This window comes from Trachymyrmex cornetzi, unplaced genomic scaffold (genome assembly GCF_001594075.2).
Source record: "Trachymyrmex cornetzi isolate Tcor2-1 unplaced genomic scaffold, Tcor1.1 scaffold117, whole genome shotgun sequence".
Taxonomy (NCBI): domain Eukaryota; kingdom Metazoa; phylum Arthropoda; class Insecta; order Hymenoptera; family Formicidae; genus Trachymyrmex; species Trachymyrmex cornetzi.
Genome location: NW_017295730.1, coordinates 1,850,361 through 1,877,802, shown reverse-complemented (window position 1 = coordinate 1,877,802; position 27,442 = coordinate 1,850,361). Strand labels below are relative to the sequence as shown.

At 32.4% G+C, this 27,442-nt stretch overlaps 1 protein-coding gene across 1 annotated transcript in view; it reads left to right on the top strand.

Moving 5' to 3' along the window:
- Nucleotides 1-27,442, top strand: part of LOC108765957 (cyclic nucleotide-gated cation channel alpha-3) — a 184,650-nt gene that overhangs the window by 49,864 nt on the left and 107,344 nt on the right. The window contains exons 3-8 of the mRNA XM_018514906.1: nucleotides 6,263-6,528; nucleotides 8,317-8,555; nucleotides 9,168-9,382; nucleotides 10,224-10,479; nucleotides 12,141-12,395; nucleotides 14,534-14,664. Coding sequence (XP_018370408.1) covers nucleotides 6,263-6,528; nucleotides 8,317-8,555; nucleotides 9,168-9,382; nucleotides 10,224-10,479; nucleotides 12,141-12,395; nucleotides 14,534-14,664 — 1,362 coding nt within the window. The remainder of the gene's footprint in view (nucleotides 1-6,262; nucleotides 6,529-8,316; nucleotides 8,556-9,167; nucleotides 9,383-10,223; nucleotides 10,480-12,140; nucleotides 12,396-14,533; nucleotides 14,665-27,442) is intronic.

The window sequence follows — 27,442 nt, the reverse complement described above, 5'->3', positions numbered from 1 at the left end:
GAGAGTAACTAACGTGATCTTTTGTTAGACTGTTTGTCGTAAATTGCGACATTAGTTCAAACTAACTTCAACGTAAATTTTAATGGGACTTTCCAATCATATTCAGTTTACAGTTACATGTTTGATAATGACGTCAGTATAACAAACTTCAAAATGGCAATATACACTGCATGGATGATACAAAACGTATATTATAATTTATCTACCAATATTATATATAATAGTTAAATTTTAACGAATGGGAAACTATTAGAATTAACAATTAAATTAACGTTAAAGTAAACGTTCTATTGACCGGACATGTATTTGTATATGTCCGAACATTTACACAAAGCTTTATTTGTTTGTGTTATTAATAATCTGAAATCCTATTTAAAATATAATAATATTATTTGTAATATAATATTAATATTAATTGTAATCTTTATATACGATTAAATTATAATATTGCAATAAAAAAGCATTTGAGAAATTATAATAATAATCAATTTTGTGTAAGTGTGTTCTCAACACAAATTCAAAAACAGAGTAATTCTTATTTGTTAAAAGAGGCAATCTTTGTGCAATTTAATGTGTTGTGGATTTATCTGGTAGTTTTATGTACACTGAGAAAAAAAAGTTGTTAACTTGACTAAATGCGTTTAGTTCGTAATGATTATTTAGTTCGAATATTTATATATTTAGATTAACAAAATCTTGTAATTTAAAATATATTATTTGTTTGAATTAACAAATATTTAGTTGAGTTAACAAATATTTGCTCGACAGTCCGTGACCGCTACATTTAGTTGAATCAACTAATATTTTTTTGAAACAGCAACTTTTTTTTCTCAGTGTAGCATTCTAGCTTATTCATTCAAAAGTGATTCGCTAGTCTGTTCATTTTTTCACTAGTATTCATTCACTCTGCGTTTTACACGCTCGATAACGCGTAAAACTGATGCGCAACTCTTGTTGCCGAAGTTTACGCGGTCCGACAGATATTCTGCGAATATCGGTGACGGTACTTTAAAAAGAACGATTGCGTAGCCAAATGCAACGTGCCGTTTTATTCATTCTTCAATTGACTTGTGAATCCATCGTTGCACACCCGCATACCGAAATACGCGCGGCTTTCTTCTCGAAATGAATATTTCTGTATGCCAAAGCACAATAGTCCCTCGCAATAGCCGGCATTTTTCGTAGTAACTCTGAAAGCTTATCCGATTCTGTTTCGGCAATCTGAACACCCATTGCCTACCTTCAATATTGTTGTTGTTCCACCCGTCGCGTTCTTTTTTTCGAGTTCCATTTGTGCTTGTCACGCACTGTCAAAAACACGTCCGAAATGAAATTTCTATCACGTTCTTTATTCCATCGAGAACATACATCCATTTTAATTTTACCTTCAGCCTTTGATTCTTTCCCCTTTTTCTTTTTATCTTATTTCACATTTACTTGTTCAGTATTGATAGTTGAAACCTGCATAGGAACAGACATTGTTTGATGTCAACGTCGCATGTGAATTTTAGAAGAGACAGCGCCAAAATTGTGCAGTATATTGTATTTATAATCTGTTTTAGATTCACGATTACGGTGATGTTTTTAAAAAAAATATTTTGACATTTATTAATATTTATAATTTCCATAAATAATAAAATTGTTGACTTATCTAACATCTGTCTAACAGAAATAGAAATAACGACCGTTGTGTGCGCATTATTTGAAAATGAATACTGCCTTCCTAGGATTTATGGCACGTATTCTGCGTGTCATCATATGTAATCTCGTGACAATTTCTCGTTTTCCTCTAGAACGAGCATCACGATCGATGTAACGTCTGTGATAATACGCCCCAATGGTCGCACTGTATACGAATTCGTCTCGACGACAATGTAGAACATTAAACCTTATCCGCTTCACATTTCACTTCAGGTCAACGATTTGATCTGTGCTTAATGATAACATTTTTGAAAAGATATTTTTGGGAAGCCTGGTTTATAGTAATTAATTTCTTTATAAAAGCTAATACTTTGTATTCGAAAGTACAAGTAAATCATTTAACAATACATCGCTACAACTTTGTGCGAGATATGAATAAGCCAATTAAAGAAATAGAAAAAAATTGAAGTGCAATTTCTGTCATGATAAACATATAAAACAGTATTGTGTCTCGCGCTCATACTCGTTCAATTTCGCTGGCCTTGCCAAGCTGTCGCAACAAAAGGCAATTAACTTTGTTACTTCGCTCCTCGTTGAAAGCTGCGCTTTCTCAATTTTCCCCTCACGGAGATTTCCGTTTAGCCGTTTGGGATGGCGTCACTATTAAACTTACTTTTCTTCTATCCGAGAGCGGACTAGAACCTGTCGGTGAGAGGCGGATATTGGAATCGCGATATTTTCATTCGTAAAAGTTTGAAAGCGAATATATACCTTCACATAGAGAAAAGTCGTTCGTTCGTGAGGCGGCATGTTCTGAAAATGACGTGACGTGGCACACAAACAAACTTCGAATTTTCGGATTAGCAAGATCGTTACCGCTAATATTCCACAAAACTTCGCGCACGCATTCGCGTTACAGGGTTCATTCGTATTTGAAACTACACGTGTACGTGCATGTCGCAATGTGTGACGAGACTTTATACGCGTTGGAGTTGTTATCAGTCGTGCCCATCTCTTTTTTTTTACGCGTGACATAAATGGCTAGCAACACACGCAGCCATAAAACATTTTTAGTGCGCCAATGAAAATCTGTATTCGAAGTAAAAAATTTTCGCGTTGTTCTGCACAATAATATTTCGATTTCGCAATAAATCACGATTTAGCGTAACTTCGTTTTGCTTCTCGATTCTTTTTTTTTTTTCAGAAAATACTACAGCCACGAAGTCGCCAAGAGATCTATAAAAGATTTCTCGTTTTGAAAATCAGGAAATAGTATTGAAAGAGCTCTTGTGCGAACGACACATAACGGTCGTAAATTGCGGTTTATGAGCTACGCTCCGATGTTCCTCTTTTGTTTTCGATTAACATTTTAAAATGCGCAACGCGCGCATCGCCGCACAAATTGCCATCAGAAAGGATCAACCGGGAAGTCCGCCAAGCAGACCAGGTCAATAAAGTTCGGCATAAAGATTGCGCATTTCCGGAGCACGTAAATTCGGTTCAGAGAGTCGTACACTCATTGCTAACATAATTGCATCGCGTCGCATGTCGTATGTACGTTTACTCGAACACAATATTTGCGTTCTGTCGGTCTTTGAGAGAGAACTGTACAATGGTCCTCATCCAAAGCATCGACCGCATGACGTCATGCCTGAAACGTGAATAAACCCGTTCGCGACGCAGCTTCCAGAATTAATTCGTCTCTTGCCATAATGACTGTCGAGCGTGTTGCGCATTATTCATCAAGACCTCCGACTCGATCTAAAATTATTTTAGCCCGCTTACTTGGAGTAAAGCAAGTTCCGTTTTGAAAAGATCAGAACTTTTAGATTTTCCCTTTCTCTCTCTCTCTCTCTCTCTTCCTTGTACAGGTTAAAATTTCTTGATAGATTTGCTGATCGATTGTATCACATTATTAAAAACTTTGATGACAATTTAAAATTAAGATTTCTATATAATAAAGTTATAATCAATATTTTGTTTATGATAATAACGAACATGATCAATAAATGATACAATTTTTCAATTTTTTTGTACTACGTGTCTTTAGCCCTAAGTGCTTAAATTTATCTTAATTCTTCTTTACTTCGAAACTTATCCTATTAATCCTCTTGAGAGCCAAAAAGCAATTAATTTTATACCCACTAAACTATATACTTTCTCTCGGACGTGAGATCTTAACAAGGCACTTTTAGCTTTAATTGAAATCATTTATCATTTATATGTAATTACATTTATTTATTCTGTGTTGAATAAAATATTCTTTCTACATTCAAAAACGACGTAATAAAAGAAATAAATTACATTTTTAACGTGTTGTCGCGTCTTGAAAGTTGGTCGAATAAAAATAGATTAATTAGTTGGAATTTATTAAATAATTAGTCCATAATTGTAAATTAATTAATCGAGTTAAACGGTTATTTTTTCCAGCACTTGAAAAAATAAACTTCAGAAAGCATCACTCTTTGGCATTATTAAAAGTAAATTCACGTTCGTTTGACGTCAGCGTATTCGATGAAATTCCTCGCTGCTTGTTTTGCATAGTGTCATTTTACATCGCATTAACGGGAAAATAACAGAGGAGGGTAATGAAGAGAACGCCGGCGCAGATTTTCTTGCGATCGTTTTTCTCCACCACCTTAATGGAGGACGCCGGGCGCGCAAGCACGAGATTATTTGCGAAACAGTTCCGGAGAACAGGAATCTCGTTATGACGTTTCTCGAGTAACACTTCGTTACTTTTGTACAGTGGGTCTCGGTCACGTATTTTCATTCGTCTTTTATTTAATTATTCTCACCCTTTTCCTCATTTTCTTCCATCCGAGTCTCTTCTGACGATGCGAATCTGCTCTCTCTCTCTCTCTCTCTCTCTCTCTCTCTCTCTCTCTCTCTCTCTCTCTCTCTCTCTCTCCTGCTCTCTCTCTCGTCGGGTGTATATAAGCCATTATTATTCCAAGAAATTTACAAAGCCGTCACTTAAAACCAGATGTGTAAAAACAAAAAGTTTTAAATGTTGTCCCATGTTGATTAGCAAAATTAATTTTTTCGTGCTTATAGTACAAAGATGTAACACGAGACAGTATTGGTCTTTTCACACTTTTGCAGCTGTAGAGACAATACGAGAATTGCCGGAATATATATAAAAAGAATTTTTTACCCGATCAAGAGAACAAATCACTGCATTTTGCGCAGAGAGAAAATTATCTGACAGTGCACGATAACTTCTTCCATCGAGATTTATTCCCTGTTAAACGGATTCACGGGACGACAGGAGCGAAACGCGAGCTTTCTCCGCACGGATTTTGTGCCCTTATCATGTCACGCCTCGTTACTATCTAGCAAAAGTGGATGAGCCGTAATCTCGTGCTGCAAGAAAACGGGGCTTGTGCCGTTCCGTTGCAGTCTCTTTGACGTTGCAGGTGTCATCGCGAACGAAGATAATACTAGGATATGCTCCATTTCCGCGGAAACTTGCTTATTTCTCCTCTTGCATTTCCAATGAGATTCACAGTATGCTTGGCCTTGAATTCATGTGCCGAGACGGCATTATTTCTGACGTAAATTCGGATTATCCATTTAACAAGGAATATTTAACAGAAAATTTGAAGACAATAAACGGAAGATTATACGTTACAAATTTTAAAATCAAACATTTTAATCACTCTTTTACGAATCCTTTGTGAATCTTAATGAAATATTATTGCAAAATTATTATTGGAATTGAATTTATAATTATTTATTATAATTAATTATAATTTTATTACATTTTATTAAAGAATTTATTGTAAGTATAAGTTTCTAAAAACGATCTTTTTATTTCCCACATTCTCACATCAGTCATTCTTTGTTATTCTCATATACATTATGCTTTACTTTATTATGTTACATAGGAAATTCTTGACTTGTGAGAATAATAAACTATCCGATTGTGAACAGAGAGACAGAATCCTTCTCACGTTATCATTCACACACATTAAAAATCTTTAACATTTTTATTGAAATATCATTTCCTCTCTCTATATATTTATTTTCTGTACATATTAATTTTATTAAATATCTCGTTAGAAAATGAGAAAAGTGAATAATATTGTACAGCAAAAGCAGAAATAAGAGAAATAATAATAAAAGAGAAGAGATTGAGAAGAGATTGTTAAGAATTAAAAAAATATAACATATTATATAGATTATATATAATAAAAGTTATTATTTAATGACATTGTTCCACAAAAAATACTAAAACGGCTTCGGTCATTTTCCATATAGTTTCTTGGATGCTGAATCCGGTTTCCAAATTGTTTATCACGTCACATATCGAATTTGAAAACCAAATTTGTATTCAGTTTAAAAAACTATGAAATTATTTGTCTCGATACCGTGTTTAAAAAAAATTATTTTTTGTGGAACAATGTAATCAATAAATAATAGAAGTTTCTATATTATAAATTTTAAAGGCTTAAAGGAAAAGATTTCTTCAATTGGTTGCAGTTATCGCGAATGTTCACGAAAAGAGAAAATATTTCAAAATGATAGAACGAGTTCTAAAATGATATCTAGCAGAAAGCCTCGTAGGTCGAGTTAAAAGGGAATCGTCGTTTACAGCTCTCATCGTTTGATGTTGCAGGTGTCATCACAGGCGGGGTGAGGCATCGTCTGAGCGGCGGTTCCGCGTCCGCCCTGAGCTACGGGGGCGAGAAGTACGGCAGAAGCGGAAGGTCCGGCGACGGTAGGACCGGCGGCGGTAGGGAGAAAGAGGATGACACCAAGAGTGCAGAGAACGTATCCAGAGGGGTTTTACCCTCGAGGCAGAGCCTCTTGGACCTCGTCAGCGGTAAATTCATGGGCCGACACACACCCACTCACCACTACTACTATCAGCAGCAGCAGCAGGTTGGTTACCGCCCGCGATCGCGCGATAAAATATTCGTTTCACTGACACACTCGCTGAGGAAACTCCCGAGCAGGACATTTTGCGAGTGAACTCGCCGAAATTGAGCACTTCCATAGTCGTCAAATATTTTCTCGAATCTGATTTTGAGTGGGTTTTCTATTTAAATCTATATATATATATATATATATGTATATTCTCAATATATATTGAGAAAATTGTTAGAATCAGCTAGAAACAAATTTTCCTTAATTATAGAACCTTTTTCTTAAAGATTTCTAATCATTCTCATAAAGTTATTAAAATGTAATTTAATTTCTCTAACAAATAAATTCTATAATGCTCGCAATGCAAATATATTAAGTTATTTCTTGAAAGAAAGAAATCCCTTGAAAATAAATAATGATTATGGATAAATTTACATTGTTAGGTACCCGACATTGCGGAAAAATAACGAAAATGAGAACGAAAAAAAGGACGGTGAAAAAATAAGAAAATAGAGGAAAAATCTCTAGCTAGGCTTAACCAGCTAAATGTTTCAATAAGAGATTATAGAGGTAAAAAAAGTAACCGGTATTATATTTATTTTCGTAAAAAGCGTCATGTGTGTGTGTGTGTGTATGTGCTCTGAGTTTGTCAGGACAAGCGAGTTTAATATTAAACTATTCAACATGAAAAAAATTTTTTTTAACAATCCTGCGAGTAGATAACAACGTTCGCAACATCCGGCGAACGTTCATTTCATTATGCACTACAACCGTATACGAGCCATACCTTCAAACATTGCACGAATAAACCAATGTGGAAAATACGAGGATCTCCGAGAGATGAAAAATAATCAGAACGGTTATATCGCAGTCAACAATTAAGCAAAATACGATGATATATTAAACAACAGATATAGACTGTGGTCGTACAAGAAATGTCGAATTTCACTAAAATTAATTTCAGAAAAATTAATTATATTGATGACCAATTATTTTTTCTAGTAAATAAAACTAATGATCATTTGTGACGTTTCGTATATTTTTTCACGGCATATTTGTACTGCTCATTTATAAATGTGGTATTACTAAATATTGAATATACATTTATATTGTATATTTGTGCAAAACTCTATAGTCATTGCATTTTTGAATATAAAATATGTCGTAAAGTACGTGGAAAGAACGATTTTGCTGCACTGGCAAACTATACTAAATTTTAATAAATCATTTGTTTAAATTGTATCAACTAAATATTTATTAAATATAAAGATATAGTCATGTGATATAAAAATTAATAATTTGTTTTAACAATTATTTTTATTTGAATAAATATTTATTTAATGTAAATTTAATTGGTACTATTCAAATAAATATTTATTAAAATTTAGTACATTTCTGTCTTAGTGTAAGGTATCTAAAAATATGGTATAGATACAGATTTAAAAATAATTTCGTTAGATTATCAAAATAATTATGTAGTAATTTCAAACATGATGAGTAATACTACGAAGTTTTGACTCAAGTTTCTAGTTTAACCATCCAACTATATAACTATTTTGATTGTATAATAAAAATTTTTTTTAATTTATAACTAAAATTTTAGGCCAATATTCATAGATGATTCTTATATTTAAGTTTGTCTTCAGTACAAAAGATTTTAAGATGTTACCAATCAGAGAACTGTATTAGCATCTTAAGACTGTACTTAAAAACGAGCTTGAAATAAGGAATTTGAATACCGGCCTTCAAAACCACTCTTTTCGTGTAATATAGTGTCATGACTCTTCATTCTAATTGGTGTAGGTGTATTCTGTGTCGCAGCGATACTTCAGCTCGTCACGGGATTCGCTTCAGGGGGGATACGTGAATCGGGGGGCGAGCGAGCTCGATCTGAGTCGCAAGCCGAGAAGAAGGGACCACCTAAGGGGCAGATTCAAGCTGCCATATACAGTTGCGCTCACGTCCTCGCGTGACCAATCGCATCTCCACACACCGGCATCAGTCAATCATCTCAGCAACAGTAGCTGTAACGGCACTGAAACGTGAGTATTTCATTGGCGAATAATTGCGGGCGGATTTCAATTATCATCGGATATCAAGTCTCGTTACTTCCAAAGCTATTCTTTTTCATACTTCGATATTGAGAAAAACGGGTATTCCAAGAAAAATTCAATTTGATGCTAATTTTTCTTCTGTAGGAGGTCAAATTCGCGATGAAAGTTCAAGAAAATGAATATAACGAAGAAATCTGCGTAGTGAAAGATCATAAATATTCAAGTGACTTCTTGGAGGCTTACCGCGGCGGTGTTTCTTGCATTTCTAAAGATCGCTTAATTGTGCCACGGGCTTTTTTAAACAGAAATATCTTCGTGACGGAATTGTCGGAAGCAAAATTGCGGGAAAATCTTTTCATGAATATAGGAAACTTGTTTTTAAAATTTGTTGCAAAATCGCCTGGCGCGTACAAAATTGCGCGGGATTTTTTTCCGTGCTGTGAACATTCAATACTTCCACCATCGTAATTTTTCAAATTGATACGCGAATTCTCGTACACGGTACAAACAGTAACGGAAAAAATGGACAGCCGTGTCGCGGAACGCGTCCAGGGACAAAAGTAATTAATCAACGTACGTTGCATTGAATTACTGTCTCAGGAGGTACACGGCGCAACAACAACAACAGCAACGCGGTAGTAGAGGCTATCCCGGGCAACCTGGATCGAGGGGTTTTCGCACGGGTGCGCCAAATTGGTCCTTCATCTTCGATCCTGCGGGACGTCTCTGTTACTATTGGTCGATGGTGGTTTCTCTTGCCTTTCTTTACAACTTCTGGGTGATCATCTATAGGTTTGCCTTCCAGGAGATCAACGGTTAGTCCGCAATGATTTACGACTTCCTTCGAATTTTGTAAACCCGCTTTTCATAAGGATTTAGAAATTGAAAATGCGAATCGAAAGTACATTAGTTTATTTTCTTGAGAAGCTCGTTATTTGTTAAATTATGGAATCACTTGTAAGAGAATCTATCATTTTATGTCGAGTATATAAGCAAGATCTGTATTTAAATATATTTTAATAAATATAGAACTTTTGATAAGCTGTGATTCGTATAAATAACGTTCCTACAAGCACGAGAAATTATTAAATTATCCTATGATATGTATTTATACATATTCTTTAATTTATCCATGTGAAAACGGTCCAAAGTGAATTGCTTGTAATGACATTTCATATTCAAAAGTTTTGAGAAATTTTATTAAACGAATTAGATTTTTGTTAAAACGATTATAATGTTTACTTTAACTGGATATCAAAGCGAGCAATAGCTCTACGATTTATAAAACGATATACGAATTAAAACGCACATATATGAATTAAATTATAGAAATAAAGGCACCACTGAAATATTTTATATATGCAGACCATTGTAGAAGCTTTTTCCCAATCACGAGTACAAAAAAACGGGTTAAATATAATAGCGATCAATACGAAGGCATCAATAGCCTTTCGACCGATAACCTATTATAACTGATTGAAAATGAAGAGATTTTAACGAATTCAGCAATGTAGAAAAATTTATACATAAAAGAGAAACATAAAAAATCGATTTAACTTTAAAAAAATTATCAAGCATTAAGGATTAATCAATATTAATTATAAATATCGCATGTTGTACATATTGAAATGGGTATTGTTTTGCTTGCGAATGCAGGAGAAACCCGTTGGGTGTGGTTCTGCCTGGACTACTTCTCGGATTTTTTATACGTGCTCGACATAATATTTCACATTCGAACGGGATACTTGGAAGATGGCGTGCTGCAAACCGACGCCACGAAATTGAGAAATCATTATACGAACAGCACCACGTTTTACATAGACATCCTGTGCCTGCTGCCCCTCGACTTTTTATACTTATCTATAGGATTTAACAGTATGCTGCGAAGTTTTAGACTCGTAAAAATTTACCGGTAATTTTCACTCTTTTCACTATCTTTTTACGATTATATTCTAATTTATTAATTAACTGAGTCGATTTTAAATGCCAAATTTATGATGACATTATCTTGTGCAATATTTCATTTATTGTATTTATAATGTAATATATTCATTTATTGCATTTATAATGTGCTATATTCTAACATATTATAAAAATTATAAATTTAATGCATGACGCATGATTTGAAAAAAATTTGGCGCGGAATTAAGTGGAGCGTAACGAATCGAAATATTTTTTGCGAATATTTTTTACATATTTGCGGAATACAAAAAAGTTTTTAACTCATGAATATTTCATTTCCGTTTCAACATTTGTATATGTACACTCTAAATTCTGTAGAATGGAATCTCACTTTAAAGAGTGAAAATTGAGCTAGTCTTGAAAAGAGTGGCTCAATTTTCAACCTTTAAGAACTTCCACTCTTGAAAATAGAATTCACTCTAAAAGTTTTAAAGAGTAACACTATATATATATATATATATATATCTAGTCCGTTCCGAACATTAAAGTCATTGTTGTGAATTTCTTTTCTTGTTTTGACTCCTGTGATTGACTTTGAATGTACAAGTGTAAAAGTTCGGATTTCTTCTCATGGAACAGCAATGAGTGCGACGCGACGTATTTAGAGTAAACCCAGATTGAAAAGTATTGCGAAAGTTTACGTGTAACAGTAATGCTGATCTTTCGCACGTGAACGTTTACACTCCGATGCAAACATCAGCGTTCCGGATGTATCACAAAAAATATGAACAAATGGGTCGTGTTGTATCTCAATATTATCCTTTATTGAGCAACGTGCGAAAAAAATGTGGCCTTTTTCGTACTTATCAGCGCGATATTTCTGCCTCGACGATTTATATCGGTAAACAACATTTCATAAAATTCGATTTTGTCAGAACCGATAATTCACCAATGGCACTAGTCTATTTATTTCTACATAAATGTGTGCATACCTTACTCTCATCTAACGTTGACATTTTAAACATGAGATATGTATTAAGCAAACGGAACTCGGAATCGATGGCCACATTTAATGACAAATGATGGCATTGAGAACATGAACTACTTATATATAACATGGACATATTTACGAAGACCGACGGTAAAAGGGATTGAAATTAAAGAGAGGACAAATGTAATATGGCAAACGTAATAATACATTCCATTTAACGCTCCCAGCAATTTCGCAAAACCATCAATCATGATCTCATATTGACATAACGATCAGTATAGATTGAGTTCATTTAAGTTTGGATGAAAATGAAATTAAAAATGATAGACTTCTGTTTTTCTCTTTCGGTGTTTTTCACACTGTAAATTATCGATCGCAATCGTTTTAATCGTGGCTCCCGACTGTGCCGTAAATCGCAAAATTGCGCGGACAACGGAATCTGGCCGCACTCATAAATAATAATTGAAAAAAAAGGATATAAGAGCATATTTTAACCTGTTGAAGGCACAAGCTCGAGCCTTTCTGCCGTATGCGCGATGATTAAAAACACGTTCGTCTCACGTTCGCTCCACGTGATTCCTGCCGCCGAATATTCTAAGAGGAATCTCGAAATTTATCGCTCCACGACCACTGGAATTTTAGCCAATTTTCTCAACCCGTTTTCTCTATCTCTGATATAGGTTCTGGGCGTTCATGGACAGGACCGAGCGACACACGAACTACCCGAATCTGTTTCGCTCCACCTCCTTGATACATTATTTACTAGTGATCTTTCACTGGAACGGGTGCCTCTATCACATTATTTATAAGAACAACGGCTTCGGCAGTAAGAACTGGGTGTTCAGCGATTCCGAGACAGCGGACGTTGTCAAGCAATATCTGCAAAGCTACTACTGGTGCACTCTTGCCCTAACGACCATCGGTGATCTACCCAGGTATTTACTTATTTATTTATACGCCGACGTTACATGTAAATATGTTATATGAAATATGTTGTACAGGAAAATTTTGCGCAACGAACATATCGTTGACATATTGAGACCAGACATTTTTCAACGCTCGAAAAGCCTCATAAAATTCTCCTATTTGCATATGCAAACTTTTATTCATTTAAGTAAATTTTATTCATGCTGTTTTGCTTTCATACGGCAAGATACATTTGATCTTGTAAATAGTGTATGAAATGAAATATGGGATGCGGTAAGTTTGTCCTGGAATACAAGGGAAATTTGGTTATTTCAGTCGCCACAAAACAATATTATGCAACAATTTAAACAACAGTTCCTTCGTAACCTGCCAAGTCTTGAATAAATCCGAGAATTTCTTTCGAAAACGTCATGGAAACTCGCGAGAATATTTTTCGTATTATTATGATTTATTTAAAAAAAAAATTATATTTGTTCTCAGATCAATACATAATAAAAGTATATAAATCGTGTACGTAGCTACAAGAAATAATTTTTTTCGCTTGCACGGAATGCAAGCAATCCTGATTCGATTCCTGGCCAAGGTAATATTTTCGCAATTAAATTATATTTACAAATTTTGTAATAAAATTTTTCTAAGGTGTCTATGAGCAACTTAATTATTAAATTACTTGTAATGTTAATTACTCCTATTACAATATAAATAATATCAATTCTTTTCGCTCGTATAACTTATAATAAATTAATAAATAGTACCCAGGTCAAGACATTAAACGAGCTATAGTTAGGTGTACTAAATAATATTTATTAATCACAAATTATAATTTTCCGACGATAAGTTTCAATGGTACGTTTCGACTATACTTAGTCCTCATCAACCGCAGAAATATTATGAGGACTAAGTATAGTCGAAACGTACCGTTGAAACTTATCGTCGGAAAATTATAATTTGTGAGTAATAAATATTATTTAGTACACCTAACTATAGCTCGTTTAATGTATTGACCTGGGTTTTAATATTTATTAATTAATTACTCCTGCTTCGGTTTAGGTGTGTTTTAAAACTAACAAATAATTGACGCACAGTTAGTTTTTGAACTGAAAATTGTATAAATTCACAAAAAAAATATGATTAGGCACAAAGAGATACTTTGATCGAAGATAGCCTTTTTCACTTATACGAATTTTTTTCCGTTTTAATTTTATATCCACATTTCCCGCGTGGTATTCCTACGGGTTCACTATCATTAACCGCGTATAACATTCCGCATGTAATTCCTCGTATTCACGCAATGATACCCTGCATGCAGTTTAAATATAAAAAGCGATGGACAAACCACCACCGCGCTATTCTGTTATAACTCTGCATCGCGACGCTAGACCTCACAAAACGTAGCTCTGATAAAAATCGATGACAATATGTATGCAAAATATTTAAACCACCCAAATAAAAGAAAACCACTAGAAAAACAACCAAATAACCGATAACCAAATTGATAAATTTTTTGCGGTATTTAGATTCTCTCTGCGATGCAGCGTCGAAAATGCATTCATACCAATTATATTGCGATTTTCCTCGATATCTGACCAAATTTCAGTTATGTATTTCACAATTTTGAAACCTTCGCGATATTTCAATTAGAAAGATGTTTGTAAACGCAGAAAAGCTCATAGATATCTTTTCCTAGTTGGACTCTTAAAAACTGTACGAAAAAAAATCAGCATGCGCAGTGCAAATAAATAAATCCAATATTTTTATTAGTATATTTAAAATTAAGAAACTCGTGCAAAAAAATAAGAAAATGCCGAGGATATTTCCGCGTCGAGCAATGTTTATAATATTTGTTAGAAATATTTCTATTCAAAGATAATTTTTATTTTCTATTAAAAACGACGGTGAGAATGATCATTTAATAGAAATCGTCTAATAGAGATTGAAGAGAGTCATTTTATGATATAGTCGAAGAAATGTACTTCTATTCTATATATTCGTGTAAATTTAGGAGCACTTATAGGTATAAGGTTGTCCTCTTAAATAAAAATCGTTCAATTGTCGCGTGAAAACCGTGGAAATGAAAAATGTAAGCCGAGCAATATTAACCGAGCACTTTAATATCTCGAATATTTTTTCCTTTTATTCTTTTCAGGCCGAGAAGTAAGGGCGAGTATCTCTTTGTGATTGGTCAACTGTTTTTCGGTCTGCTGCTATTCGCAACGGTGTTGGGTCACGTCGCAAACATCGTCACTTCCGTCAGTGCAGCGCGGAAAGAGTTTCAGGGTGAGTCCATCAATTCAAGTTCCTCATATGTGTATCTCTTTGCATTAGCTCGCAGGTCGTACTTTAACTTTTTATATAAGCAAACGGAATTCGTTCGACGAAAGCAAAGTAAAACCGTCTTTTTTTTTTATGTACGACAAGCGTCGATTTTTATTACGACGCGTTCGAATCCCCATCGTATTTTATGAAACTTTATTTCGCTGCCACCAGTATCGTAAGAAGCGAAAAAGGAAACTCACGAAAATATTCATCTCTTGGCTCGTGACTGTAAATAATTCGGCACACGTGATACGTTTTTACGGCGTAAAATGCGATTTACGATTTCCACTTGACGCATAAAATAAGTCGCGCGAAAGTTCACAAAGTTCATACGCTACGTTCTACGCGACGGTGGCAATTAAATACTAAAGTGCGCGAATAAGCTAAATCAGAGCGCGCAGTATAAATAGCATTAGCATGAGTCTTTAATCAGATTTCATTTATGAGTTAACTTGCCGCGCAATACGTAAAGCTAAAAGAAATCGCATGGATACAAAAAACAATATATGTATCACCGTTAAATATAAAAGTTTAATACAATAAACGAATTACTTTAAATTCGTGAAAACACACGGTGATTTATTTAACGCATTTACAAATTAAATTTACAATATGAAGTAGTAAAACGGATCGGAACTTTTATGCAACTAAATAAGTTTTTGTAACAGATTTGTTGTATCTCTTGTATTTGAAGCATACAGTAAAATATGACCTCATCCCTTTTTGCCAAGTCGTTCGAATTACAGCTTGGCAACCTGCCATGAGGGATCGTTTCCCTCGCCCCTTCGGATTTCCCGAACGCATTCCATCGCGCATGATAAATAACTGCATTTTCAATTAAAGCCGAGCAGGAAATAGACACTTCGTTCCGCGTCCAAGCCCCGTTTTAATTGCGCCGCATCGCAGTTTCGCCGCGTCCGCATTTCCGCCCTTGCACCTTCGTTATTTCACGACTCACCGGGTTGCTTTCTGTACCCTGCTATCCCCACAAAATGCGCGATTCGATGGTGCGTTCTGGCATAAAAGCGGGCGCATAGTAGCGGTCACTTCTACCCGAGAATACTGGCACACTGTACACTCGCTCCATCGCGCATTTTCGTTTCCCATTTATATCTTTCAATCGGTTGTCAGGTCTCGATATTCGTCCGATAAATATATGTTTCTCTCATTTCTTCATTAATGTTACGTAGCAAAAAATTGCGCGAATGAATACGCTTGTCTACATTTACATTTGTTCAAAAAAATGTAATAATTTGCCCGAATGACCATAAAAAATAATTACTGCACATTACAACTCTTAATTACTACGAAATTATTTTTTTAATTCAACTACATATGTTATATTTAGTAAATTTTATTTCTCTTACTGCAGTAATTATTTTGAAAAATTAACAGGTCTTAGTAATGGCAAGAAAGTTATATGAGATGAGATAATTTAGAGATCAACATAATAATTATTTTTTTAATTGTTTTCTTCATTCATTAAATTATCTCATCTCTTTTTATTCAATGTTAATAATTTTTGGTACGCAAGGTATTCCACTCCTACCTCATAATACTTTAATTGTGAACTTTGGAGATTAATTAGAGTAGAAAATCCGAATATGGAAATGCTACAATTACAACAATTTTTAAGTTACAAACAATTAAAATTATTTTTATATCTTCAATGATAAAATAAAATTTATTTTTATTTGATAGTATACGATAGAATTATATATATATAATTTATATTCATTACTTCTCAATCTTTATGTCTTAAAAGAATCAAAATTGTGAATTTAATAAATTAAGAATTCAAGATTGTTCTTTTTTTTCCCGACAATCTCATTTAATTTTCTTGATTTGTTAAAATCATAAAAATAAGTTTTTAAAATTATGCAAGACGACGAAATTTTGAGAAAAGTAATAAATGTTATTTTACAATGAACTTTTTTCGATTGCAACAAAAGTAACTCTTATTTCTCAAATAAACATTAAATGCATTGAGCGATAATAGATATATTAATTTAAGATGTAAAACGCAAAATATCTACGTTGAATATTCTATCTGCTGAATATTTTAAACGTTATTTGTTAACGGTAACAATTCGATTGGTGCGCAGCCTTGGTCTTTGTTTTTAATGGCGTGATTGCGCGCTTCGTAAACAAAGCTACCGCTACCGCATGACGCGCTATCATTCGGACACCAACTGTCGAACGAAGAGGTTGTAGATTCTGTTTCATATTTCGTTCTCATATTCTTTGAAAACTGATCGCGATAAGTGATAAAAAAGTATTAATTAATTCCCGTGATATAATAATGATATATCTATTGGGACGAAGGCTATCTATACCGAAAGAATGTTTCGCGTGATTTAGTCTTTCGAAATAGCAATCGAAATAATAGTAATGCGAGGATCATAAATTACTGTTCTATTGTGCAGTTTACGGTGTAATTATTCTTTATTCTGTGATACTAATGGATCAATTCTAAACAGAATCGTAAAGTTCGTGTGTGTGTGTGTGATTTGTTAACCCTCAATATACCTTTGACTTAGAGCACCTGGTCAAATACCGGTCTCTTTTCTATTCCTAAAAACGGTTAGGCATCTAGAGAACAAGTTTTAGGCGTTGCCGGCCTCAATTCGTGCATATCCTTTAACTTGAATAACTTCGAAATTTACCTTTGGGTCACAAATAGTTCATAGTGTGTACAAAATGTACATTTTTTGTAACTAAAAAAAATTTTAATTTTTTTCTTTATTTTCAATTAATTCTCATTTGTATTGCGGGAATATATCACGAATTATTAAAAAAATAATTTAACCCTAGAACAATTTATAGTCATTTATGCATATTAAAAAAACATTATTTTCAGATTAAATAACTAAATTTTTTGAATAGCCGACACTTGAATTATTTTTTCTTTTGTAGTTTGGAATGTCAACTTTAAAATATTGAAACATATTTTTGCTTTAAATATTTTTGTTTCATTTCAGAGTTTTACATTTTTGTATGAAAAAGTGCATTTTTCTCAATTTTGTTAACTATATTTAGTTATAACAATTTACACACAATTTGTTATAAATATACGACTTTACAAATACTTTCTAAAGATATCAAAACACACATAAAATTTTAATAGTTTTTACAAAGGGGTAACCACTAGCTAAAATATTGTCCCACAGATTACATGATTTCATCTGACTACAAATAATTTTTTTCACTACTATGAAGTAATTTGGTAAAATATACGATTTTATTTAATATTATACAATGATTTCTCGTGGTTACATATATAATTATCGGATTATACATAGAGATTTTATATAAATTTTATAATGATTTCGAGGATTCTGAACCACGATTACATTAAGTGGTTACCCCCTCGAGTTTTTATATATTTTATAAAAGTAACGAAAATCAATCCAGAACTCAAAAGACTCAACGTGTGTAATAAGGGTATCGAAAACTAAAACGTGTACTAAGGGGTAAAATCATGAAAACAATTTCTTAAAATTATGCAAGACGACAAAAATACTAGAAAAGTAATAATAAATGTTATTTTACAATGAATACTTTTTCGATCGCAACAAAAGTAACTCTTGTTTCTCGAATAAATATTAAAAACATATTGAGCGATAATAGATACATATATTAATTTAAGATGTAAAACGCAAAATATCTACGTAATATTCTACCTGCTGAATATTTTAAACATTATTTGTTAACGGCAAAAATTCGATTGGCACGCAGCCTTGGTCTTTGTTTTTATAACGTGATTGCACGCTGCGTAAACAAAATTACCGGCATCGCGCGACGCACTATTCGGACACCAACTGTCCAAATGAGGAGGTTGTAGAACATACTGTTTCATATTTCGTCTTATTCTTTCAAAAATTGATCACGATAAGTGATAAGAAAACATTAATTAATTTCCGTGATATAATAATGATATATCGGGACGACGGCTATCTATCGCAAAAACATTTCACGTGATTTAATCTTTTGAAATAGCAATCGAAATAATATTAATACGAGGATTATAAATTACTGTTTTGTTACGCAATTTGGTGTGATCATTCTTTATTCTGTGATACTAATGGGTCAGTTCTAAGCATCAGAATCGTAAGGTTCATAACTTGTTTTCATAGAAACTTACGATTGGAACTTGTATAAGAACTTATGACTGGAATGCTTATAACTTGATGCAATACCCTTACAGACAGCTTCTTGCTAGCCAATGAAATTTACGAGAAATCGTAGATATTTACGAATGATCGTATGTCTTACGGTACGCATAGAATTACAACTCCAGTCATAAATTCTTACTAGTTTTACGAGAACAAGTTACGAGCCTTACGATTCTGCTTAAAAAATTGACCCATAATTCTAATATCGTTCAAATTTAATAATTTAAACTTTCCGTAAATTTTAAAATTTTAATGTAATCTATCTATTAATTGTTATCTTAATTGTTATCTAATATCTATTAAAGATCTATTACCATTTCTCTGGATTGTGGTAGAACAGAATAAGCAATTACCGAATGGCTATATGTATTATTTCTTTTATATTGTTTTACTGAAATATTATATAGTTTGATATTTTTCGGAATACATAAATATAAAATTAACATAAGGCATGTTGTGCCTTACAAATATTTTATATATCGCATTATTGTCTCTTGAGACTCAATCACGATAAGTACGAAAAGCAGAACTATTTCCTATAAAAAGAGGTTATCAACGCGCGTAATTTAATTGCCTTTAATTAACCTCGCTATGACGGTGAAATAGCTATTACTCAAAATTTTTAACATTAATGATTCGAATACGGAACGAATTGACTTCGAAATGAGCAATCAGAATACGTTTAACTGGCAAGAACAATCGTAATTTATTTCGTGCTTTGATATATATTTGTCAATTGTGTAACGAAATTTTAGCGTCTATTTACGATGATTATTCGAGATTCGCCTCTGTCTTCCGAAATTCACCTCTTGTGCTAATTTACCTTCGAGAGTGTCGTGCAAAGTGTCGCACGATCTTAATTAAACGTGTTCTCGCGAGTGTTGTGTGAGTGCAGTGAAGCTATCTGAGAGGAGGAGGAGGCCTAGGAGAGACATCATGCAACGGCGGAACAACCCTGGAGTAAGTAATTTACATTATTTATTATTTTGTTTGTTACTTTGGAATTATTGAATTTCTTTTATCTTATAATTTATGTAAGAATTAGAGAAAAGCTTTTATTTATAAAAGTTTATGATTAAGAAAAAAAAAATATTTTTTGGGAGAAATTTATGTGTAGTTTACTTCATTAAATCTACTTAATCCTCTGGGAACCGGGTGGGGTGTGACATACCTCAGCAAGATGAATTTTTATAACTTCCTAAAAAGTACCGCGTGCATGTTGCCGGTTTCATGCAACTGAAGAGTGTGTTGTTACCAATCATACTAAATTCTAGTATATTTATGATGAAGTATGGCATGGGATGTGAGATATACCCACATATGATCCATGTTGATTTTCCATCTGGTTCGTAGAGGGTTAAAAAAGAAACAGACGAAATATTTAATGTACATAAAATATAATTACTTTTTTATTAAATATTAATATTTGGGCGCTGCCATAATCCAGATTTTTTGTTTATATTTTGCAGATTAAAATGGTGATATAACTCTACTGCTGCGCATCGTATGGGTGAGTGAGAAAGTACGCTTTATTTTATTTTTAAAGGCAATAAATCCGTGAATATTATAACAGAATGGAATAGACTTGAGAATAGATGTAACATTTCACACTCCCATTGCCTTTGTGTACGAACGGGCTAGGGTAGATTAAAGCAATATTTACCCTGGATTACATGAAAGCATTTGATGATTTACTGTGCATACAAGAATGCAAGCTTGCAAAGCTCTAAATAAATAAGATTTTCGAGCTGTTAAAGAACATCATTAGAAGATATTATATGTAATCATTTTAAATAGCACGTGTATTATAGTCCATAAATTTTCAAATTCATTGCTTACATAAATTGTGAAATATATAAAGTATTATATAAAATATATAAAAAGAAGAGAAAGAAGCAAAGTAAAATTATAAGCAAAAATAAAACGCAAACATTTTAAAAATATAAAGCTTTATTTGATTTTATGTCTCTCATGATGTTCATATTATGTGGACGAGAAGATTAAAAGAAAGTTTATTATGTGTATTTATTCAAAATAAAAATATATTTATATGAAACGTATACAGAAAAATCGTTAATATGAAAATTACATTTTACCTCTCTTTCATTTCCCTCTTTCTCGAGTAATTTTTGAGGCTGCATTTGACCTCTCTTTTTCCAGGATTAAATATGTATGTATTGTTGCAAAAAAGCATTATATTTCAAGACTTTTTTAGTATGTATACGTCACAAGTATAAATGACAAGAAATAATTTACAATTACTGTTTATTTCAACTATTTATTACACTATTAAAAATAAAATTTTAACTTATAGACGTATAGTGAACTTTCTGAGACATGCAAAAATGTTAAAATTAACTTTTTTTTTATTTAAAAATGCATGTCTTAGAAAGTCCACTATTCGTCTTTAAGTTAAAATTCACATTTTATTTTTGACAATGTAAACGTTAAAAAAGCTATTAATCAATATTTGGACTGTATCTTTCTAATTTTAATTTTATTTAAATTTGTCGTAGTTTATTTATCTTTTATTAAAAAATGAAATATAATTAATAACAATAAATAAATTTTTATAACAAATTAAGTATAATTATAATGAATAATTATATGTGAATATTTATACCGTACCATATTAATCAATTCCAGTTTTATAATTCGAAGACAACCTAGACCTTTTTATATTAGGATTTTGAAATTACTATAATTTGATGTGTGTATTCCTTTTTCTACCTAATTATTAGTTCCCAGGACATTATATTGAAGTATCATATAGTGATTGTGGAATCCTTTTTGCGTATGTGTAAATACAAAAATGTGTATCGATTGAAATGATAGAATGACTGGGATGAGCATATTGATCGTTTAATTTAACACGTTGAATTGCTTCTTTGAAAACATTAGCGCGTAAATCGAAATGCATAATTACGATATATTGCTCGTATTAATTATACATGTATAAATCAGTATAACATATAATATTCTCGAAATAACATTGAAAGGTATTTAGCAACATTGTTTAGTCCGAAATTTCCTCTCCTAACTAAATATACAGAGTGTATAAACGACAGGTCGTACCTAAAGAGTTAACATTAATCGAATTCACACGAGTACTCCCGAGTTAACACTTTCCTTCCGCTAAACGGTAGCGCGACGGGGCACCATTACGACAATAACCATCGACGATCGTAGTTTTCCTTGGCATTGTGCCGCACGAGATACGCCAGAACCGTGAAAGATATAACCAAGAGACCTTCCATTGTACAGATAAGCTCCTTGTGGCGTTGTTCGATTACCGTAAAGTACAGGATATTTACTACGATATTTCGTGGTGCGTTACTTTATGGCTTTATATTTTCTGTTTGAAGATGAAAACATGTCTTATTTCATTTTCTGTACATTATTAAACATACGTACTTTATTTCTATTTTTTCCAACGGTGTCAGACGCAAAATAATATCCTTTGCAGTCGTCTCATAATCATTAAAATAATATCTCTGCCTGTCTTATCCAGGATACCGCGTGTTACTTCATTTTTATACATAGCACGTCATTAAAAATAATAAGAACGTTGAAATATATATAAGACGTCAGTTATTTACTCTAGTACTCATATTGTGTCTTCTTTGAGGATTATAATATTTTTTTATGTTTCTTTTTTACACTATATATATATCTTAAAACTTAAATTTATATATGGAAAAAGCACATTACATATCCTGATAACAGAAAATAAAAAATATGAAAATATCATCTGTTGTAATTAGGGATTTTATTTCATCAACTAAGATCCTCTTTGGAAGGTTTATAAATCCCTTGACCCTCGTAGAACAAGAGAAGCCGACAAGATCGATTTTTAATGACAGTCTTCAGGGATCGTTGAGAATCCGGAACGCGTTCTTTGCGAAAAATTTTCTTGACGTAATGACATAAGAATTTGACGAAAATTAATATCTGAGAAAATTTAATTTTAGTTTTAATACTTGTGTTTCTCGTATTAGACTTGTTAAACGATAGTTTTAAAAATTAAAAATTATATGAATCACAATAGTGAGCGCGATATGCAAAATTTTGTTGCGTTTGTACATCACGATTCTTTTTAATTTTTAATACTATCTTAACTTTTTAATACTATCGAAGTTTAATCGAAATGTCATTTGTTGTAGACACTAGAAAGAAATTAAATTTTCCTATATAACAGAAAGAAACTAAATTGCATTTTCATTGTACTTTGAACTCTGACAGCGACAAAGTGGGTAAAATGCTGTGAGACGATGACATATTTGACAACTTGCAAAGAAGTTATACATGCGATAATTACCTGTCTATCGTTAAATATTATTACTTTTTGTAACGTCAGTATATTATTTATTGCTTGTTATAACGTCAATACACATCATCGTATCACGAATAAATAAAAGCAAGTAGCAAGAAAAAATATAGCTTTTCGTGATTAACGTTATAAAATGTATAAAAATTACGGAAGTAGTTTTAAAAGATTATTTTATAAACTCAAAAATTGTCTACTCGTAATTGTATAAATTTTTTTCTTTTATATTTTTCCATATATTTTTTCCCACTATAGGAAAGTTTCAAGAGAAATATATGCAATAAGAATTTAATTCATAACTGTGATAAAATTGTATATGCAAAATTTGATTAATTTATTTTATTAATAAACGCTGTTAGTAGATATCACAAGAGCAACTGTAACCCAATCTCTCGAGTTAAATAACATTTTGTTATTTTTAACTTAATGTGTGTGTGTGTGTGTGTGTGTGTGTGTGTGTCAAAATGTAAATCAGTCCATTTCTGTTAGTTTCGAAGTAAACATCCAATTAACGTTCACATTAACGTATGCATTTAGTAAATAATAAATTGAATTTCAGTCAAATATAATGCATTTTTTGAGTTAAATTGTTTAACTTCATTATTTTAATTAAATTAACGACACATTGATTAACAGTGGCGATCTGTAGAAATGATGAAAAATAATTTGGATACAATTTGGCACTATAAATTTAACAATAAATTACCAATTATGATCAAGTTCGGTAAATCGTAAAATGAATTCATTTGATAATTTTGTAAAATATGTGCAACATGTTTTGTTACATTTTGGATTTTAATTTGCAATTAAGTAATTTTGATTTTGCTTCCCTAGTATGTTTCAATTCTAAATTTAACATCAATTTTTAATGTTTCTTCCAAATGAACAATTTTTTAGTTTTGAATGCCTTTTCTTTAATTCTTTTTCTTTAACTGTTTTGGTATGAACCGTGTTACTTTAAACATTAATTCAGTGACAAAAAATAGGATATTGAAAATAAAGAAAGAATAGTAGAAATAAATTTAATTTTAAAAGACTTTAAATTTACATTGTATTAAAAATAGATACGATGTTATGAACTTAATTCCGTGTAACTGCAACCACACAATTGGAATAGTTTTATTAACCTAACAAGTTTTCTCGTAGTACGAAGCCACAATCACTAAAAGAGTTACCAATACTCAAATAAGAAATTGTAAAAGTAGCTTTCCTCCACAGCAAACGGCATTCTATTACATAGAAATGACGAAATAATGGAAATGTTACGATGGGAATTTAAAAAAATCATTTTTATGAGATTGATCAGCTTGATGTAAGCACAAAGAAAAAGGCTGTAATTGTAATTGAAGAAAAAGAATAGATTTACTGAGAAATTTCAAAGAATACTGTTACCATTCCAAAATCTCTTTCCATCTCTATACATACATTTCCTACTTCAGTAAACCAATTTAGATTTGATCCAACCTAGGAGGGAATCTTGTATACAATGTAGAACGCGAAATTGAGAAATAGGGATTAATACTATAAATATAATTCCATAAGATCGCGGAAATATAAAATGCGGAACGCGACACGGCTTTTTACTTTTGCAATTTTCTTTGCGGAATTAAACGGGAATGCAACCGATTAAATATAAAATGCAATAGAATTTCTTCTGATTTCATACTCGTTCATTTTTAGCTGTGTGAAATCTCGTTACGAGCAGTGATCGTTATTGCGCTGGCATGTATAACAGTGGCTGTATTGAATTGTTTTGGACTATACCGCGTAAGACAAACAAAAAAAATAATTTAAAAATTAAACAGGCAGTAAAAAAACTAACAAATAAAATTTTAATACGTTCTTATAGTTAAATATATCGTCGTTCGCGTTAATAAATAAATGTAAATATATATAAATGTAAATGTATAAATATTTTGAGAGCGAAAAGTTTGCTAAAATGATTCATCAAACTCTATTTTCACCCGTTGAACGCTGTCAACAATTTATCTGTATGGCTACGGTTATTCGAGAAGTTTTCTAATTTGTCAGAACTACGACAGAATGTTCGCCCGGTTTTCCTTACAATTGGCTATCATTAAACGGTCATAGCCGTCGACGAGCTCGCAGAAGTTTACAGGCCGGATACTCGTAACGATTTAGGTACTGCTTGCACAAATATTGTCCATCCCTGTACACAATTGGTGCAAAACTCTCGTGATTTTACTGGCCATGTTGTCGCTTTCACAAAGTTCACTTTTAATTGCCCGTTATTAAATAGTTCATTAGAGTGTTACGCTCGTGGTGAAGATTAAGTGGAAATAACGATGCATAGCCAGCCTTCGTTAGAGCGAGCATAGTTAGTCACTTAAAAGAAACGTGTTTAAAACTTATCAGGTGGGACGTGTTTAGAAATCTCTTGCAACTTTCCCGAAACAAAATACATATAGAAAAACGTAGAAAGAAACCTGCATTGTTGTGAAGAAAAAAACAGTAAAAGCTATTATAAGTTTTCCAGCGACTGTCTAAATAAAGTTCTCGCTAACAAGATGTAAACAAAACTCTAAGTGGATATACGTGAAACTTATATACGTACATTCTTATCGCATTTCTATAGTCACTGTCGGAGCTGTATAACAAAGTACAAATTTGATTTAAGTTCTTGTTCTTAAGTTTGTATTCCTTAGAAAAACATCCTAAAAATGCCTTTTTCTGCCTTTGAGCATGTCACAGTATCTATATTATCAAAATATCATAACTGTCTGCTATCTGCAGAGCATATATCTCTATAGAGCATATGAATGCATATACGTGTATTTAATTCCCTGTGTAAACATTGATCATCGAAGAGTTATTTCGCATTCTCTTTTATCGTTCATACAACTGCAACTATTATTACAACAGTTGAGTTACACGTAATTGAAATTTGCTTTGAACCGAAACTAGAAAATGTAAAAAAAGATATTTCACTTTTATAAGATATTAAAAAAATTTATGTTGAAAATTTTTTTATATTATTACAAAGTTTAAAACTTTATCGTCGAAAGTTTTGATTAAACTTTATTATGGATATTCCTCAAAATACGTCAGAAGTTATGGGCTGATCATAACAAGTTTCAATTAAAATACGTGGCTTCTATTATATTTTAAATTATTTTACAATATTGAAATTGTTGAAATTATTGATCCTTTTTGAAAGAGAAGGAGATAACATTTACGAGTGTTTCCTTATCGGTATAAAAAGAAATTTCACACTTATAAATTATTGCGCATTGTACGCAATAAGTATATACTGTAAATTACTCAGCTGTGACTGGTCTCTCCGCGAGATTAGTTGAGATAATTGGATGAGCAGCCCGAAGGCAGAGCGTGAAACTGCACGTGGGGTTGGATGACGTTGATTTTATGAAATTAGGCGGACAAGGTAAATCGAGAAGCGATAAACCTGCCGCTAACGCGAACTTTGACAGTACGTTGACCCACGCTTGTCCAGCTATATGGCCGTGGTATAAATCAATATTAATTTTGCTAATTATGTCCTATACTATTACGATAGTAATATCGATAGTAATATCGATGTGCCGAGGAACAGCCGTCATTTCCGCTGAACGAACGCATCTTGCGCTTTAATTAATTGGTACGCGATCGTTAAAATCCTTTCCGTCGTAACGTAGTATCGGTTTCGCGCATAAATACTAAAATATTTTATATGTATGTATATATATATATATATATAGGACGAAAGAAATGTTAGCAGTGTTATGTCATATATCTTATGATTATATTTATGTGTTGCTTATGTTAAGTTTATATAAATCTTTTTTGCTTCGACAATAAACAAACAATTTAAAATGTATAAATTATTATAAATCGAATAACACAATGCAGGAAGAAATAATTAAGTTTTATAATTGTTAATATTTTTAACTTTAATATTGTTAAATAAAAATAAGCGAGATAGAAGCTTTATGCGGTACAATGCAACGACAATGATCCATAGATGGTTTATACAATATAAACACGTAAAATATAGTTTACATCGTAAATATTGTTATATTTTATACGTAAACGCACAAAACCCGAGTGTTAGGAAATTATTCTTGATGGTGTTTTCTGAGATATACAGGGTGTTTGGCGACTACCGCATTTTTTGTCATACGTGGGTAGAACAGCCTATACTGAATCAAAAAGTCCTGTACCATTTTGCGGTGTCAGCAATAGTTAACAAGATATTAATTATTAAAAATTGCAAAATATT